Consider the following 16,300-nt stretch of genomic DNA (forward strand, 5'->3'; position numbering starts at 1 on the left):
TCAGGTGATCACAGGTTACTTTTATTTTCTACTAAAATACATGTTTCATGCAGGTTTTGTCACTTTGCACAACAGAAACACAAATAAACTAGTGTAGTACCACCTCAAGGCGTTGTGCCTCACAACAATAGGCAAAGATTGATGTTTAAAGTCACTCATTACAATAGTCTCTATGTGCAAATTCCTAATGGCTTTATAAATAGTGAATCATCATCTGCTGTTACATGCTTTCATTTGACAACCAACAACAAGCCAATCGTATCTTGTCGTAACGCTGCGTTTAATGAATAGCGCTAAGGGGGAAAAAAAAAGCCTGGTCACAGAATCATGCCAAATGTGCCGGAAAATAAATAATGTTACCAAGTGAGATATTGCTTTTTGGAGATGAATGTAATAAAAAACCAGTGTACAGTACAAAGTAGCCCAAATGTTCTCGATGGATCTCTTAGAAAGCACGTCTCCCTATGAATCCATCAGCTGTCTTAAAAACTCACAGATGCGGCTCAGTTTCATTGGTCTCTTCACTGAAAAGCTGAATGCAAAAAGGAAAGCGAACCTTTTCTTTCGAGCTTTGTTGGCAACTTCACGGCACTCATTGAAACCTCCAGAAAAGGTTGCGCACTGACAGGCTGCGCCACGGCCTACGTTTGAACAGCGGCGTAGAAGGCATATGTGAATCAGAGTATACTAAATGTAAAGGAGAGACTGAGCATGGAGGAAACTCTACGCTCTGCTTTACAAGGCCTGCTATGATCGTCATATGAAAATAAAAAGAGGTAGGCAAATTCTCTCCACTGCTCAGAAAATACTGACAGTTCAATAAGATGCAAAAATGGGTATGTAGTGCTTATCAAACATGCTACACACAAAGCCTGTTTTAAAAATGACAGTCCAGCACAGCATGCTTAAAATAAACCACCCCCAATCTATTAAAAACTGTTTCTTTCCTTTTACAGCTTGTTGCATATTAATAATATTAAGACATGAATTACTTTCTCATGTAAACAAGGAGACAACAAAACACACGACTCATGCATGCATTATCATCTCCAGAATGTAGAACGATAGTAAACACAGACGGATGTTACTGCACAGCCTATTTAGTGGCTTCAGCTTGGATTTGTTTTTTGTTTTAGGTTGCAGGAGAATGTTAGAGAGCTTTGTTAATACAGAAATAAAACGACCACAATTCAACGCATCTTCTTGTCTTTCTTACTGCCTGTCTGCATGACATCATTAAGGGAAAACGACATGAAAGCTATCTGTTCGAGTTCACTTTCTTTCCCGCACTCCATCAGGCACGAAAACTGATCCTTGTCCCCGTTGTAAGCCAGGTCTGAGTAGCCGCTGGGTCCGCTGTGGACGATCCTGGGCCGGTCCCATCCAGACGAGTGCAGAGGGGACCGGTTCAAATACACGCCCATGTCCCTTCTGCTGGACTTGTTAGTCGGGTGCATGAAGAGGAGCCAGGTTTGTGTGTCTGGTGACAAGAGCGACGTGCCACAGGCTTTGCTTTCAGCGTCATCATTTGGGACAAATTCAGGAGCAGGGAAACCGATGATGCTGCCTTGACAGCCAGAGCGTGGCTCAACCAGCTCTGAAGCCATGTGGGGCTTGTCAAAATACACGCCGCTGTTTTCACTCAGAGCCTCACATCTGTGGCCTCCGCTGCGACGAGCATTGCAGTAAAGATGACTCCTGCCCTCATGGTCAATGATCTCTGCCATTTCACACTCACATGACTTCTTTTGAAGCATCTTACCTATGCGCCATGTCTGTCCAAAGTCATCACTGTAAACTGACAGAGCCCGCGGGTAGACTGTAAAAGGGATTGGGAAAGAACAGCATCTGTAAGGGACGTAATAAGCGTACGCAGGGATGATCAATCTGCCGTTCTCCAGCTGAACACCGTGGCCAGGACCTACAGCGAATGTGGCCCACTTGTGGATAGCCTCACCAATCACGCTCTCTGTTAAGTCTCTCACTTCACTCCAAGTTTGCCCATCATCACTGCTGCTAACACAGCAGAGACGTGCCTTGTTCTTACCTGTGATGATCTGCTTACTTTCTTTTGTGTTTCCCCAAACACAGATGAAAAATAAAAACAGAGTTTTGCTGTTTTTTTCAAAGACAGGGCAGGGATTCATAGTGCGGTGATTTGATAAGCATGCTGTTGTCAGCTCTTGACTGGAGGACCACTGGAAAAACAAAATAATGGACATTATTTAACCAGATGATCACATGTAATAGTGACAGTTATTTGTATTAATGCAAATGCTTCTGTTGGTTATTGGGTGGAAATAATAACCTGAACAGTTCCATCTTCCTTCAGCATTCCTCTTCTCATCACAAGAATTTTGGCATCATGGTCACAGGGCGAGGATCTTTTCTCAGCAAAGGCCAGGAAGGTGTGACAGTGCCTCAGGTAGATGAGAGCAGGAATTCTGTACGTTATCCCACTTGGCTCCCTTTCAAACAAAGTTGTTTTGACAGGTTCCTCTCCGCTGCCACTCTTTGATGGCCTGTTTCCCATGGTGGATCAGAGTTCCTGTGAAGAGAACAGGTTCCAAATGCATGACCAACCTTGGCTTGTTTTATAGTCTTGTTATAACAACCTTTAAAGCACAGACTCACTGGAAGAGTTCACACTCCAACAGCTCCTCATAGACACAGATGAGTGCATTGCTAGCAACAGCGTACACGGTGCGTGCACAGCGCAGCCCTTACCTTCACTTGTCTCTCTTCACATGTGTCACTCTCGATCTTTAGCATTATACCGTGTAATTGCAGGAGAAACCGGGGACCTCTGATGTTCACGACACTGATGCTGGGGGTTCATCCGAAACGAAGACGGCGCGGAAACGAGAGAAACATTCACCCTCACTTCCGTGATCGCTCAGGCGCCCCTTCGACTAAACCAGACGTCGGGTTTATTAGCTATATCGGCTGGAGCATCAACAGTCCAGCCTGTCACGTGTTTTGGCATTTTATGGCCCTACACAGGAACCAGATAACTAACGAAGTCGCCTAGTAATTATAGGTGTTATCAAAAACAGCCTCCCACCGCAGTGACGCCTCCTTGGGGCGCAGCTAGCTAGCTAACCCGGTGAAACGAACACCGCTCAAACGCAAACATTTCTTGACTCGTAACTACTAACCAAAATTATGTAGGGTAAACTGCTGCGTAGATATACCTGATCGTGTTTAACGTCTTTAAATACTTCCAGTTGGCTCGGCGGAGTATTATCTTATCAGTTAAAGTAATCTTTGATCAGCGAGGCTCACCGGTCTCTTCCGCTGTCGTGTGTGTAAATGCAGCGTGACGTCGCCCCCTGCTGGGCGGGAGGCGCAACGCCCAGTCACTGCTGTTGCTAGGATACAGAGCACCACACTGAGGCTCCGGATCAAATGTATGGAAGCAGCTCACTTTGTGAAAAATGTCATTTTTTAACTGTTTTTAGTTTGTAAAAACATGTAACGACGAAAGGAAGCTGTGAATTCAAGATAATTTGATTTCAATCAGGATGACTTCAGGACTCTATAAGTTTGATGATGGGCAGAGCTGTCCAACCAACTGTTTCCCTGCAGGGACATTACAGCAGAGAAGGAAAGAAGGTGGGTTTCATTATATAAAGTCGTTTTTAGAAAATCTACTTTATATATACCCTACATTCAGTTAAATTATTTGCCTACTACAACAGTAGTAGCTTAATATAATGCTGGAAAGGATGTGACATACATAAGAAATAAAGAAATATTAGTTGTCTTGAGACAGACAAGTTCAGAAAATAATATGCTTTCTAAAAGTATGTGTTCAAAGGTAGAAGAAGTACTCAGATCTTTTCCTTAAATGAAAGGACTAATACCACAGTGTTAAAATACTCCGTTACAAGAAAAGGCCATGTATTTAAATAGTTCCCAAGTAATACTAGCATCAGAATATACTTGAAGTACTAAAAGTAAAAGTACTCAATATAATACCCAATAATTCATGCTATATGTTCATACCTTTAACGTTGACGCTAGTAAATGTTATTTAACTATTTTATACAGTTTATCTGCTAGGTAGCTTGTGAATTTCCTCTTTGGCAACAATAAAGTTTTATCTTCATTGATGATATTTTATCACAATTTCAGAATAAGAATCTGTTTTATTGCCAGGTAGGTTTGGACATATGAGGAAGTTCACTTGGTGTTTTCGTTCATAACAGTAACGACTGATAAGTTCAATAATTCAGAGGATAATACACAATGAATCCAAATTATTGTAAAAGTTTCAAAAAAAGCAGTGTTATTTATTTTTCTATGATTATACTGTATTACTACAGTGATGGCTGTAGGTGTCATTTGAACATTAGGGGCTGTTTCTTCATCACTTCATGATGAAAATTATTTGTGTAACACAAAGCACAAAATTCAGGCACCTGGTGTTATTTTAAAATGTAATCAAATAAAATTGCAGTAAAGCTGTCTGTGTTACTTTCATATATTTACCATCCTGTGGATGAACTTTTTAAAAATTTAATATTAGCCCTGCTGAGTCAGCATACACGAGATTTACTCTTCTGCCCTCTTTTATATCTTTTGCTTTGAGAAGTAACTTCTTTAAATGTGGCACCTGGTCAGATCAATGATTAATTAAATCACTGTAATCCATTAGTAAACCCCTGGACTTTAATAGCTCATGTGTTTCAGCAAATAATTCTGCTGATGTTCAAAGCTAAGGCTGGCTTCAATTTTAAATTGAAAGTCATCCTCTTTGCAGTGGAGTAAGTGTATAAAGTAGCAGAAAATCAAAGAAAAAAACCCCTCAAAATTGTCCTAGACCTGGGATCTTTCTGCCTGGAGTTTGCATGTTTTCCCTGTGCATAGCTGAGTTTTCTCCGGGGACTCGGCACAGTCCAAAAATATGCTGATGTTAACTGGTGATTCTAAATTGTCCGTAGGTGTGAATGAGAATGTGATTGTTTGCCTTTAAGTGTAGCCCTGTGATGGGATTTTTCCTGGAAGTTTATGGGACATTTCCTGGGATTTTTCCTGAAATTTTATGCAGATTTTCCTGGAATTTTGTGGGAATTTTCCTGGAATTTTATGGGAAATTTTACAGGAATTTTGAATAATGTTATAGGAATTTTTCAGCAATTTTGGGGGGGAATTTTCTAGCAATTTTCCTGAAATTGTGTGGGAATTTTCCTGGAACCATATGGAAATGTTATGTGAACTTTCCAGGAATTTTCCATGAAAATTTCCACTAACAAAAGAAGAAATTTACCTGCTCTTTGCTCCTAAAACCACAAATTGTCACTTTACATTAAATCCTGTCAAGTTCTGTCATAGATACATGAATATCGCCATGTATGTTGTCTGATACATAATGATTTGAAAACTTTCTTTTACAGAAAAAAAATACAGAAAAAGTTGGTTGGAGTGATATAGAAACTGTGTCATCACATAATTCGTCCCACAGAACAGGTCAGAGTCTAGTATTTATAACTGATTTATTATTAATTTATATTTTGTTCATTTTTCTACCTTTAGGTGCTGGCCATTGGCTTGTAGCCTATAGAGAGGCAGAGAAGCAGAGATGCAGGAATTTGGAAAGGAGAATTAAAGAGACTTATAGAATAGAGGAGAACACATTGGCTGATACTCCTCATGGTATCACACTAGATCGACTCTTCCTGGTGAGAAACTGAATTCTACATGTATAAGACTCATTTATGTGGCAGAATATTGCTTGCTTGTCACCTCAAACAGCTACAAATGTCAGTTTTCGTTTGTAGCTCCAGTTACATTGTGTGGATGAACCATCTGAGCTCTGCTCTGCTGACATCAGTGAGCAGAAACTGAATTCTGTAAGAGCCACTTTTCACATAAAAAAAGAAGTATAGTCTGTGGGTAAAGATGAATCAAGCTTTCCTTACTGTGCGCAGGTTGAGCCAGAAGACTTAAAGGTGTTTGATAATGTAGCTCACATCGATGCATCTATTAACTCCCTCTCTTTAGGTGAATATTATTATTATTATTATAGTTTCATGCAGATTTATCTTCAGCTTGATTGTTTGCATCACATCACAAATTGCTCCTTGTGTGTTTTCTTAACAGGATCTTTCAGCAGTTTTGTGTCTCTTAGAGTACTCAATCTGTCTTTAAATGGAATTTGCAACATGACGTTTGATGTTGCTGACTTCCCTTATCTTGAGGTAAGATGAGTGACTTAAATTGTTTCGCTTATTAAATACTATAACTGTTGCACAATGTTTGCACAAGGGTTGAATTCATAATCATATGACACCAGAACAGGGTTAGAACACAAGTTATTCTAGAGAATTAGAAAATATGTACCATTGTTTTTTCTTCATTTCTTGGCAATTTAATGTATTTAAACCCTCAGGTTTTGGATTTGTCCTACAACAGTTTATCTGCTGAGGCTATTGTTTCTCTCGCTCGGCTTCCACATCTTAAAGTCCTTCATCTGACTGGAAACAAGCTTCATCGTCTTCCTCCTAATCTGGGTTCCTCAAACCGTGACCCCACTCAGATGTGAGCACCTTATTCTCCATTAAGCAGCGTTATAGGAGTGACTTTGTGCAGAGTTTGTTATTGGATTTTTGTTCTATTCATAGAAATGCTTTCCCAGTGATGATATAAGCTGTCATGTCAACTCAGATGATAAACTGAATCTTTTCTCTTATGAGTTTTCATCTTTTTCTGTCCACTTTCATGTGAATTTAGGCTAGAACTCTAAAAACAGATGCGCTTCAATTGCATCTGCTTATTTGTTCTGAGAAAAACATAATAGTGAGTGTGATCTCTCTCTTATATACCGACTGCACATAGAGGTCAGAACAAACCTGCTTTCAATATAAAAAGTTATTACAAAAATCTCTGATATGAGTCATGGTGAAGCTGGCAGCACGAAAAGCAACTAACTGGTTTTATTACATTGTCTTCAACAGCAAAATCTGAATTTGTCATCTAACTCCAGGCCAGGCTGGTTTTATAAATATTACTGCACTGGTTCAGAATGATGTCACTAATTGTATTTTTTTCATTACATGCAATTTATCATATTTGTAATGGATTCAGGGTTCAAATAATGATGCAATTGTTCTACGGTTTTATAGTGATCTTCCAAACCGAGCATATTAGTTATTATTTGTTAGGTTATGTGTGAATCTTGCTCAGTGTACATAATCAGTACATTGGCTAGGATTTCACATTGGAACAACTTGTCCAAACAGTTGTCAAACTGACCAGGAGGGGGAGCACAAATGTTCTGAATCCACACTCCTGATCCTGGTGAAGTAAATATATAGTACTATAGTATTATAGTACTATACATATATAGTATTTAGTACACCTGCTTTACAGTCAGGTCAATACTGGAGCAGAAAATATATTTAGTAAATAGTATGCTGCTTTAAGTTTGTGAATTTAACTGAATTATGAAGCATTTAGTGTGTGGATTTTAGGTTGTCAGAATTGTACTGTTCTTTGTTTACAGGTCAGCCAAGGATGAAGATACACAGTTTAACACTTTGGAAGTCCTGATTCTGGATGACAACAAACTGCCCTCTGGAGTCTTCGACAGTCTTGCAAACCTGAAGAGGTCATGATGTGGATGGATGTTTGCTGTATAAAACAAAGCTTTACATGCATTTCACAAAGTTAGAGGAAATATTCATGAAGCATTTTTTATTTGTCAATCACAGGTTGAAGCATTTAAACCTACAGAAGAACCGTATTTCAGAAATACCCTTCATGCAACTAGTGGGACGTTCAAAACCTGTGCAGATTTCTACTGAAGAGCAAGCCGAAGAAAAAGAGGGACGAGGTAAATGCTCGGAATCCGCTTTATCGAATTTCTAAATACACAGTGGATCCATTTGTCAGAATTTATATCAACATTCTCAGAAAAATATTGATTTAGTTATTTTTATCTCCCCGCTCTAGACCACACTGAGTCAAATCCAAACACAGATGAACATTTGAGAAATATCTCACAGGTAAATCAATGTACAGATGATTGAGATGTCTTATTGCTGTATTCCACAATCTTTGAATTAAACTCATGTCGTATCCTAGATCATTCCCAGAGACAGCTGGGAGGAACACTGCAAAGGATCCAGTTTGCCACTGCCAGAACTCCAGTTCCTTAATTTAGCTGAAAACAAGGTGTGCTCCTGTTTTATATAATTCCAATAACCATGCCTATTTTTGAAAAACGAGCGAACATGTCTCATCAGTGGTTTGTTATCAGATTAGTAAGGAGGAAGCGCTGATGGCTGCCGCTCTTTTCCCAAAGCTCCGTGAAATTGACATTCACTCCAACCCTCTGACAACACAGAGGAGAGGTAACGTTCTCACATAGGAGGCAGTCGTTGTGATGATTTTAGAATTCAGAAATTACCTTCATGTCCCTTTTTGAACACAGGGGACCCTCCTTTACTGACCTATTACCTCCAAGAGAGACTGGGGATAACAATAAAGTGGAAGAAGACACAAGAAGCTGTGAAGCTCCCAGTGAAGGGGTTCACTGATGTAAAACAGAAGGTTGGTTGTGTTCTTGACAGATGATGCTGTCTGATAATGAACCTCCAGATTTAGCTGCAATGTCACAAATTGGCTCCTAACTTATTTATTGGAACCAAACTAAGAAGATAAAAAAAGATCTGAGTCTATACAATCAGTATGGATGAATAGAGGATGAGATGAAGAACTAAAAGTAAGTGATTGACTTCTTGTTTTAGTTTTAAAAAAGGTGAAGGTCGACCCATACAAGGCAACGCAGAGTCCAGGCAGCACCTCAGATGTAACCATTTATTTCAGAATAACATATATTTGTGTTTGGCAGTGACTTCTGTCCGTGTGATGCTCTGGCACAATGGAGCGAGCCTGACAAAGAATGTCCCTGAGATCACAACCCTCCCCTCTGGCAGAGTCAGAGATGCACAAGATTTGAGAAAATGAACACAATATGAACAAAAAAAGCAGCATCATACAAGATGAGAAATGAATGCAGATCTGTAGATGTGTTAATTTGGTGGGACTAGATTGGACAGACAAGGATGTGAGTGATTTTGAGCCTGCCTGAACGGCTGTGAAACTCCATTTGTGCCAGTAATTCATCTTTTTGTTGTCATCTCCGTGCTGCAGATGGAAGAAAAAATCCCAAAGGTGTCAAACAAGTCACTGATGATGAATACAGCTCGCCCTGCTCAAAGTCAGGCTGAGAAAAGTCAGGCGACTGTCAAGAGAACAACCAGATCTGAGGGCAAGAATAGTGAAGGCCTCACCTTTCATGAAAACACAGAGCACTTCTTTATTACTCAGGTAGGTACATGTTTAGTTTTCAAGGACTTTAGGTTCCTCTCAGTCAGGAAATATACACTCCCTGCCAAAAGTATTGAGCGAGGCAATTCCTTTATTTTTGCTGTAGGCTGAAAACATTTGGATTTGACATTAAACAATGAATATGAAACAAGAGATCAACATTTCAGCTTTTATTTCCAGGTATTTACATCTGGATCTGATAAACCACTTACAATATAGCACATTTGCTTTGAACCCACCCATTTTTAATGTGAGCAACAGTAGTGGAACATGTGACTGACAGGTGTGTTTTGTTGCCCTGGTGTGTCCAATTGCATTGATTATTCAAACAATAAGTAGTGCTCAATGTCTATGTTCAGTTTCAGATTTGGGTTCTGTCTGCGCAGACTGCATCTATAATTAGATGTGTAACTAACATGAAAACCAGAGACCTGTCTATGGGTGAAAGCAATTGTGAAACTGAGAGAAGATGGTAATTCAATCAGAGCCGCTGCACAAACATTGACTATAACCAGTACAACCATTTGGAATGCCCTGAAGAAGAAAGAAACCACTGGTGTACTAAGTAACAGACATCAAACGGGTAGACCAAGGAAAACAGCAGTTAGCAACAGAAACATTGGTAGAGCTGTCAAGAAAGAACCTAAAACAACTGTTGGCAACATCAGCAACAACCTCCAGAGGGCAGGAGTGAAGGTATCACAATCTACTGTTTGCAGAAAACTTCATGAACAAAAGTACAAAGGCTGTACCAGAAGATGCAAACCACTCATTAGCAAGAAGAATAGGAAGGCCAGGCTGGAGGTTGACAAAAAGTACAGAGATGAGCCTCAGAATTTCTGGGACAAAGTTTTATGGACTGAAGAGACAAAGATAAACCTTTACCAAAGTGATGGAAAAGCTAAAGTTTGGAGAAAGAACAGATCTGCTCATGATCCCAAACATACAAGCTCGTCTGTGAAACACAGTGGAGGGAATGTCATGGCTTGAGCTACCATGGCTTCTTCTGGGATGGACTCATTAATCATCATTGATGATGGAACACATGATGGCAGCAGCAAAATGAACTCAGAAGTCTACAGAAACTTTTTGTCTGTCAATTTAAAGAAGGATGCAACCAAACTGATTGGGAGATCCTTCATCGTGCAGCAAGATAACGACCCAAAACACACTGGAAGAACAACAAAGGACCATGAGGGGCAAGAAGTGGAAGGTTTTAGACCGGCCAAGTCAATCTCCAGACTTAGTAAATCCTATAGAGCTGCATTTTATCTGCTCAAGAGGAGACTGAAGGGAGTAACTTCCCAAAACAAACAACAACTGAAAGCATCACAAAAGGAGAATGCAAAAGTTTGGTGATGTCAATGGTTCACAGGCTTGATGCAGTTATTTTTACTAAATATTAAGTCTTATTCACTTTAATCTATTTAAGTGTATCTGTTCCAATACTTTTGCTCACCTAAAAATTTGGAGTTCCATTACAAAAATGCTATCTTCTATGTTATGCGTCAGATCCAGATGTAAATACCTGGAAATAAAAGCTGAAATAGTGATTTCTTGTCTCATATTCATCTTTTGACGTCAAACCCAAATGTTTTCAGTCTACAGCAAAAATAAAGGAATTGGGTCACTGTTCCAATATTTTGGGAGGGAAGTGTAAATTCTATATCTAATGGTGGTACATACATTAGCTCTCCACATTCAAAATAGCTTCCCATTTTTAGTGAAAGTTATTTTATGTAGTGGAATTTAATGTGGCTGAATGGTATTTCTTGCTCAGGCAGCAGATGTGCCTGAATTTAAATATGATCTACCACCTGAGGAGAGAAACAACCTTGTTTCTCAGCAACTCACATGCAACGAACTGCTGATGGATGCAGAGCCAAATCCTGATGCACTGAGGCCTGCTGGTGAGAAAAAAGGAGCGAGGAATGCAGTTTCACTTGCAGCTATTTATTTTTTGTGTATCGTCCTCAAGCCCTAAAACGTTTGGCTATAGAGTCACCCCACAGAGAATACAGATTTTTCTTTTCTTTCAACAGGAATTCAGACGGCTGTTAGGATGCTGGAGCACACACTGAAGAATCTTAATGTTTACAGGGACTCCAAACCAAGGCTTAATAGCATCCAGACGCCATACAGAGAAAGAGAGAAAAGGGTACAAAAATTGACTTGCACTCACATCATTAGTCTCAAATTCGCATAAATCCAGCAATGTCATCACCTGAACATTGTTTCTGTACACAGATTAAAGACCTGCCACCTTTGAAACCAATAAAGCAGCCAACTGAGAGGGTTGATGAAATGATCAAGAGTATCAAAAAGAGCACAACAGTTAAAGTAGTCGCCTTAGGTATGTATATGTCTTATCTATAGCATGAATATCGATAAATGTATCTTTCATGGCCTCATCTTTCTGCAGGCAGTGCCATGCAGGGCACAGATGTTACCAAGGAGGAATATAAGGAGGCTCGGTCACTGCTGATAGATATGAAGGCAAAGTACAAGATGGTCCATAAGAAAACAATGGAACAAGTAGGAAGCAATGAGTCTGATGGAAACATCGACCAAAGTGGAGCTGAACCTCCACCTGGGCAGAAGCTTTAATTCGCATTCAAATGCTGAACTGAACTGTGACTTATTTTTGGTGTGATTAACATCTTGTTGATGTTAGTGTGAGTGGAAGTGATAAATATACCTCATGTCTAAAAAAATAAAAAGCAGCAGTGAGTGAGGCCTGTGCATCTTATTTAAAGTCACTCTGCTGTCTTTGATTTCACTTCTAAAAACTCATCTCTGTGTATCAAACTTGTGTGGCGATAATCCTGTAAAAATGGCTTTTTCTGCCTCGCTCACCATCCACTAGTCCACCATTTGCTGCAGCTTAAGCACACCAGCTCACCTACAACTCTGCTCAGACACTGTAAAACTGCTTTACATTACACAGCAGCAAGTTGTAATGGAGTAATTTAGCCACGTGTTTTGAGCTAGAAATCGATTCTGAAGAGGAATAATGATACAGAGAGCTCCACCCTACTAACTGACAAGATTGGATCTTTAGATTTGTTATGCATGAAACACCAGAAGTCTGAATCTGTGGTTTTGAGACTGTCATTGGTACACCACAGATAATGTGGAAATATTCATCCATGGTGTCGAGTACTTATTTCAGACGTTATGTTTATTCTAGCATATAAAAATGAACATCATGTTGATGACCGGCTGATTAGCCATCATGCCATACAGCTGGGGGGGAACTAATGATTGGTTTGGCCGTTGCAGCAGAGGGTTCAAATTGATTGACGGACGTAGCTCCAGTATACTCCTGAACACTCCTGGACAGGTATGCGCTGTGCAGCACGCGAAACACTGGTAAGCTTTAGCTTTTGTATTAATATTGTTTCTTCTTTTAAGACCAGTCTTCTGTGGCTGCAGGGCAGAGTCTGCTGACGGTGTCTCTGCTTATCGGCGGCGTCATGCCCGTGTAGGGTCGGACATCCGAGGTAAACAAAATGTTTGTTTATGTTTGTTGTTATCGTTCTGTTGCTTGATTGTGATTAAACATATCTTTGTTTCATTACAGTTTTGCCTCTGTTGCCTTGTCTTTTTGCTTGTTTATTTTGTTGTTTTTCTTTTAGTTTGTAGTTGTTTTGCCTAGTTTTGTATCAGTTTGCTTGGTTCGAGTTTAGTTTCGTTTCTCCCCATGTGTGTTTGTCTTTAGGTTCTTGTGGCTGTGTTCTCTGGCTCAGTAATCAGGTTTCTCCCCTCCATAGCTATGGGGCCATAGCGTAGGGCCTGTGTGACTTCCAGTTTTAATAACTGCATTTATATTAACATTAGTGTGTGTTGTGTGCTGAACATATTTTTGTACCAGAATAAAAATTGTATTTATATTTTTCTATACACGCCTCTGTATTCATTTGTGCATGTACCTGTGTTTAGTAGGGGAAACTCTCTGTTGAGAGGCAGGATTGCTAACATTCTTAGGGTGAAAGTCCCTAGGTGGCGTTGTCGGTTCTGTGTTAAAAGAAACCAGAAGACCCTCACCAGTCCTAACTTGGTTACAATGTCAACAAGATAAAAACTGGATTTTCACCAGAGGGTGTCTATAATAACAAAGACTGTTTTCTTAATGCCATCATGGAACTTCCTAGAACTCATGACGTTGACCAACCAGAAACTTGGAGGGTGCTTGCTATGTGTGATCATAAAGCAATACTATGTTAAACTAGCTTTAGAGTTCAGTTGAGTTCTTGAGATTCATGTAGATGCAAGTGTCTTTAGTTGTGATTGGGTAGCATCTTCAGGAATTGTGTTTCTGTCTTGTCCTGTGGATCTGATGGTTTTAAACAGCTGCACCGTCATGACCAGAATGAATTTAGCATGCTTGCATAGTTTGCATCGTGTGCACTGATTACATTGTTTCAGTCCAAAAAGAAGTTTTTACATTCTGTGATACGTTGCAACATCCGGTGAGCCTCCACCCTTGCTGGAAATGTGACTGCTCTGATTTTCTCCGTTCTGTGAAAATCACAAGTGAATTGTCCAGATTATAATAGCGTGATAAAATCCACAATTAGCTCGGTGATAATTGGAAAAAACAAATGTTTGTTCATATTTTGGGATGAATCCTCTTCGTAAACTTTTCGTATTATTTTTGTTCACCCTCAGACAAAATTATTATATGTAGTATAAGCCTGCAGACATTTGAAAATAGTGTTTATATTTGTTTGACCTGAGTATTCTCCGTGGACATGGTGTACGTTTCATTGTGAATTATCCTTTGATTGAATTAGCTGTAATCTTTTTGTATCAGACAGAAACATGAGTATTTGCTGTAGCTGCATGTAGCTGTCTATAATTTTGAACAGACCTATTCAGTTCATTGTGATGTATAATACACATTACCCAAGCAATACAAATTAGAACCTGTTATTGCGCTAAAGCTTGAAATGCCATGCGTGATATTACCACAAGCTTAGAATAGAAACTATTCTATATGTCTATGTGTGACTTATTTTAGTTGTTCATTCCCTTTTTGATTTCATGGTGTTTTCGGTCATCTGATTTCCATTATTTGTCTTGATAGCAGCTTGCAGATGTGGAATGCAGGTTCAGCCTCAGCGGAATAAATCAGTTGGCACTCTGAGGATGTATTATGCAGGGACGCACCATTTCTACATTCATGCTTGGATATTTCCCACTTCTGTATGTATTGAATGATAAATAATGTATGTGTTGCATACACTTACACCACCAGCAGACACTTCACGGCTACTGCATCTAGTCACTGTCATACTATAATGTCACTGTGTTTCGTTTAAATATTTTGACCTGTTTTTCTTTCAGAATTGTTGGAAAATCATTTTTGAGATCCCCCGAAAACAGCTTCGATACTCAATTCTTATTCGAAGCTATTTATCAAATGACTCGTTTAGATATTTTACAATAACCAAAATCATACAACTGCATGCATATGATGACACAAACACAACTGAGAACACTTATTTTATGGTCACCGAATAACAGTGTAGCAGAGCCACAAAACTCAACTGTTATAAATATACAGTCCCATGAGTAGTTTACAGACAGTATATGACAATGTGGCCTAATTCACGATTAAAAACTTTTTTTTTCTTCTAAACAGTTTCGCATATTCAAAACCATCAGCACATTTCTGACTGATGCTATCAGGCGAACACCTGACCTCCAGTCTGTGGTTCCGGTTGGGGTCTTTTCATCTCTCGCGGTATATTTGATGGTAATGAGGAGGCCATGCCAAGTGGCAGACACACTACAGAAATACTATTTTCCCGTTCATTGGAGCTCAGTTCCACTCAGCAGAGCTCGACTGTGTTGCAACGATATCCCACAGTACTGGACACCACAGCTGCTAAAAATCCGTGACGCGTAATGTAATTTAAATCTATCAAATTTGTGTATTATTGTATTTCTCCGTAAGACTTTTACTGCTCTCTCCGGGCTTGAGTGCAACTCAGTAAAGGCTGTCTGAGAATTTGTTGTTGGTTTCAGTAAAATGATGGAGTTTGTTCTTCAGCCAGTGAGTCCTGGCATGAACCTATTTTGCCTGACCAGAATGCTGTTACAAGGTAATTTTGATGTGGTAATGATTAGTACGAGCATCTACGGTTGCATAAGAGCAGTTATTTCATGATGGAAATCTTTGATGCAATAGAAAACACTAACACGTACTGTTGGGTGTTACTTTTCCATGATTCTGGGCAATGATCAGTCACTTTAATAGCCGTTATATTCCAGGAACATTATAGGCATTCACTGATCTCATCACATACTTGCAAAACTCTTAAGTAACCTTCGGGAACAAATTTTCTCCCACGTGCATGGCGAAGAATTACATAACTGGTAATAGATGGCCATTGTTTTGTTTTTGTTGTTGGTTTTTTTGTGATATACACCTTCTCTTTTCGTTGTTTCTTTGGAATTGATTATAAAAGCTTGCCTCTGTGCTCCCTGCCACGTTCACACATATGTATTTAGCGCCTTTTCAAGTAAGTTAGCTTAGTGGTTTTCCTGCGTTACCATTTAATTTCCAGATATCACAATAATCTGCGGCAGACACCTCCAATGCATTTTTCTCTACCATCCTAAAAGAATTCGGCAGAAAAGTCAAAGGGGTAAATCCAAAGACAACTCAGATTCTCTTTTTAGTCTGATCAGGCAATCAGTCATAATTTAGAGCAAGTTATGCAATCTGTTGCTTTACAAAGATATAAACAATAGATTATACCCCAAATATACTCCAACTGCTAGCATTTTTATGCAAGCACACCAGTTTTGGTTTATTTTGAGTGCAACACATCAGAACTGCGAGAAAGCAAGAAAACAGGACAATTACAAATGGGCCCAGATTTCTCAGCTTTTAGTCACTATGGTAGAAGCTCAAAAAACATTGGATCCTACACCTCCCACAGCGGAGCTTGAT

The 16,300-nt window shown here is 39.5% G+C and overlaps 2 protein-coding genes across 2 annotated transcripts; one reads left to right on the forward strand and one right to left on the reverse strand.

Moving 5' to 3' along the window:
- Window positions 1-3,229, reverse strand: LOC111587188 (sialidase-4). The gene is made up of 3 exons (XM_023297049.3): window positions 2,728-3,229; window positions 2,309-2,548; window positions 1-2,198 (listed from the first exon to the last, which is right to left on the reverse strand). Exons 2-3 carry the CDS (start codon window positions 2,531-2,533, stop codon window positions 1,191-1,193), a joined length of 1,233 nt encoding a protein of 410 aa, XP_023152817.2. The 5' UTR covers window positions 2,534-2,548; window positions 2,728-3,229; the 3' UTR covers window positions 1-1,190.
- A 55-nt stretch (window positions 3,230-3,284) lies between these two features.
- Window positions 3,285-12,071, forward strand: xrra1 (X-ray radiation resistance associated 1). The gene is made up of 17 exons (XM_023297059.3): window positions 3,285-3,615; window positions 5,539-5,684; window positions 5,784-5,855; window positions 5,934-6,006; window positions 6,106-6,203; window positions 6,395-6,543; window positions 7,508-7,612; window positions 7,716-7,837; window positions 7,957-8,009; window positions 8,089-8,178; window positions 8,264-8,357; window positions 8,438-8,556; window positions 9,160-9,336; window positions 11,117-11,246; window positions 11,379-11,494; window positions 11,584-11,689; window positions 11,759-12,071. The coding sequence occupies exons 1-17, from the start codon at window positions 3,525-3,527 to the stop codon at window positions 11,941-11,943; spliced, it is 1,926 nt and encodes a 641-aa protein (XP_023152827.2). The 5' UTR covers window positions 3,285-3,524; the 3' UTR covers window positions 11,944-12,071.
- The last annotated feature ends 4,229 nt before the right edge of the window (window positions 12,072-16,300 follow it).

Source organism: Amphiprion ocellaris, chromosome 14 (assembly GCF_022539595.1).
Source record: "Amphiprion ocellaris isolate individual 3 ecotype Okinawa chromosome 14, ASM2253959v1, whole genome shotgun sequence".
Lineage (NCBI taxonomy): Eukaryota > Metazoa > Chordata > Actinopteri > Pomacentridae > Amphiprion > Amphiprion ocellaris.

What these genes read in the sequence shown, in the direction of transcription:
- LOC111587188 (XM_023297049.3), bottom strand. Translation starts at nt 2,533, where the DNA reads ATGGGAAACAGGCCATCAAAGAGTGGCAGCGGAGAGGAACCTGTCAAA. An exon ending in AGGAAGATGGAACTGTTCAG is followed by an intron (nt 2,199 to 2,308) that starts GTTATTATTTCC and finishes TTGTTTTTCCAG; the next exon opens with TGGTCCTCCAGTCAAGAGCT.
- xrra1 (XM_023297059.3), top strand. Translation starts at nt 3,525, where the DNA reads ATGACTTCAGGACTCTATAAGTTTGATGATGGGCAGAGCTGTCCAACC. An exon ending in ACAGCAGAGAAGGAAAGAAG is followed by an intron (nt 3,616 to 5,538) that starts GTGGGTTTCATT and finishes TTCTACCTTTAG; the next exon opens with GTGCTGGCCATTGGCTTGTA. An exon ending in GTGAGCAGAAACTGAATTCT is followed by an intron (nt 5,856 to 5,933) that starts GTAAGAGCCACT and finishes TACTGTGCGCAG; the next exon opens with GTTGAGCCAGAAGACTTAAA.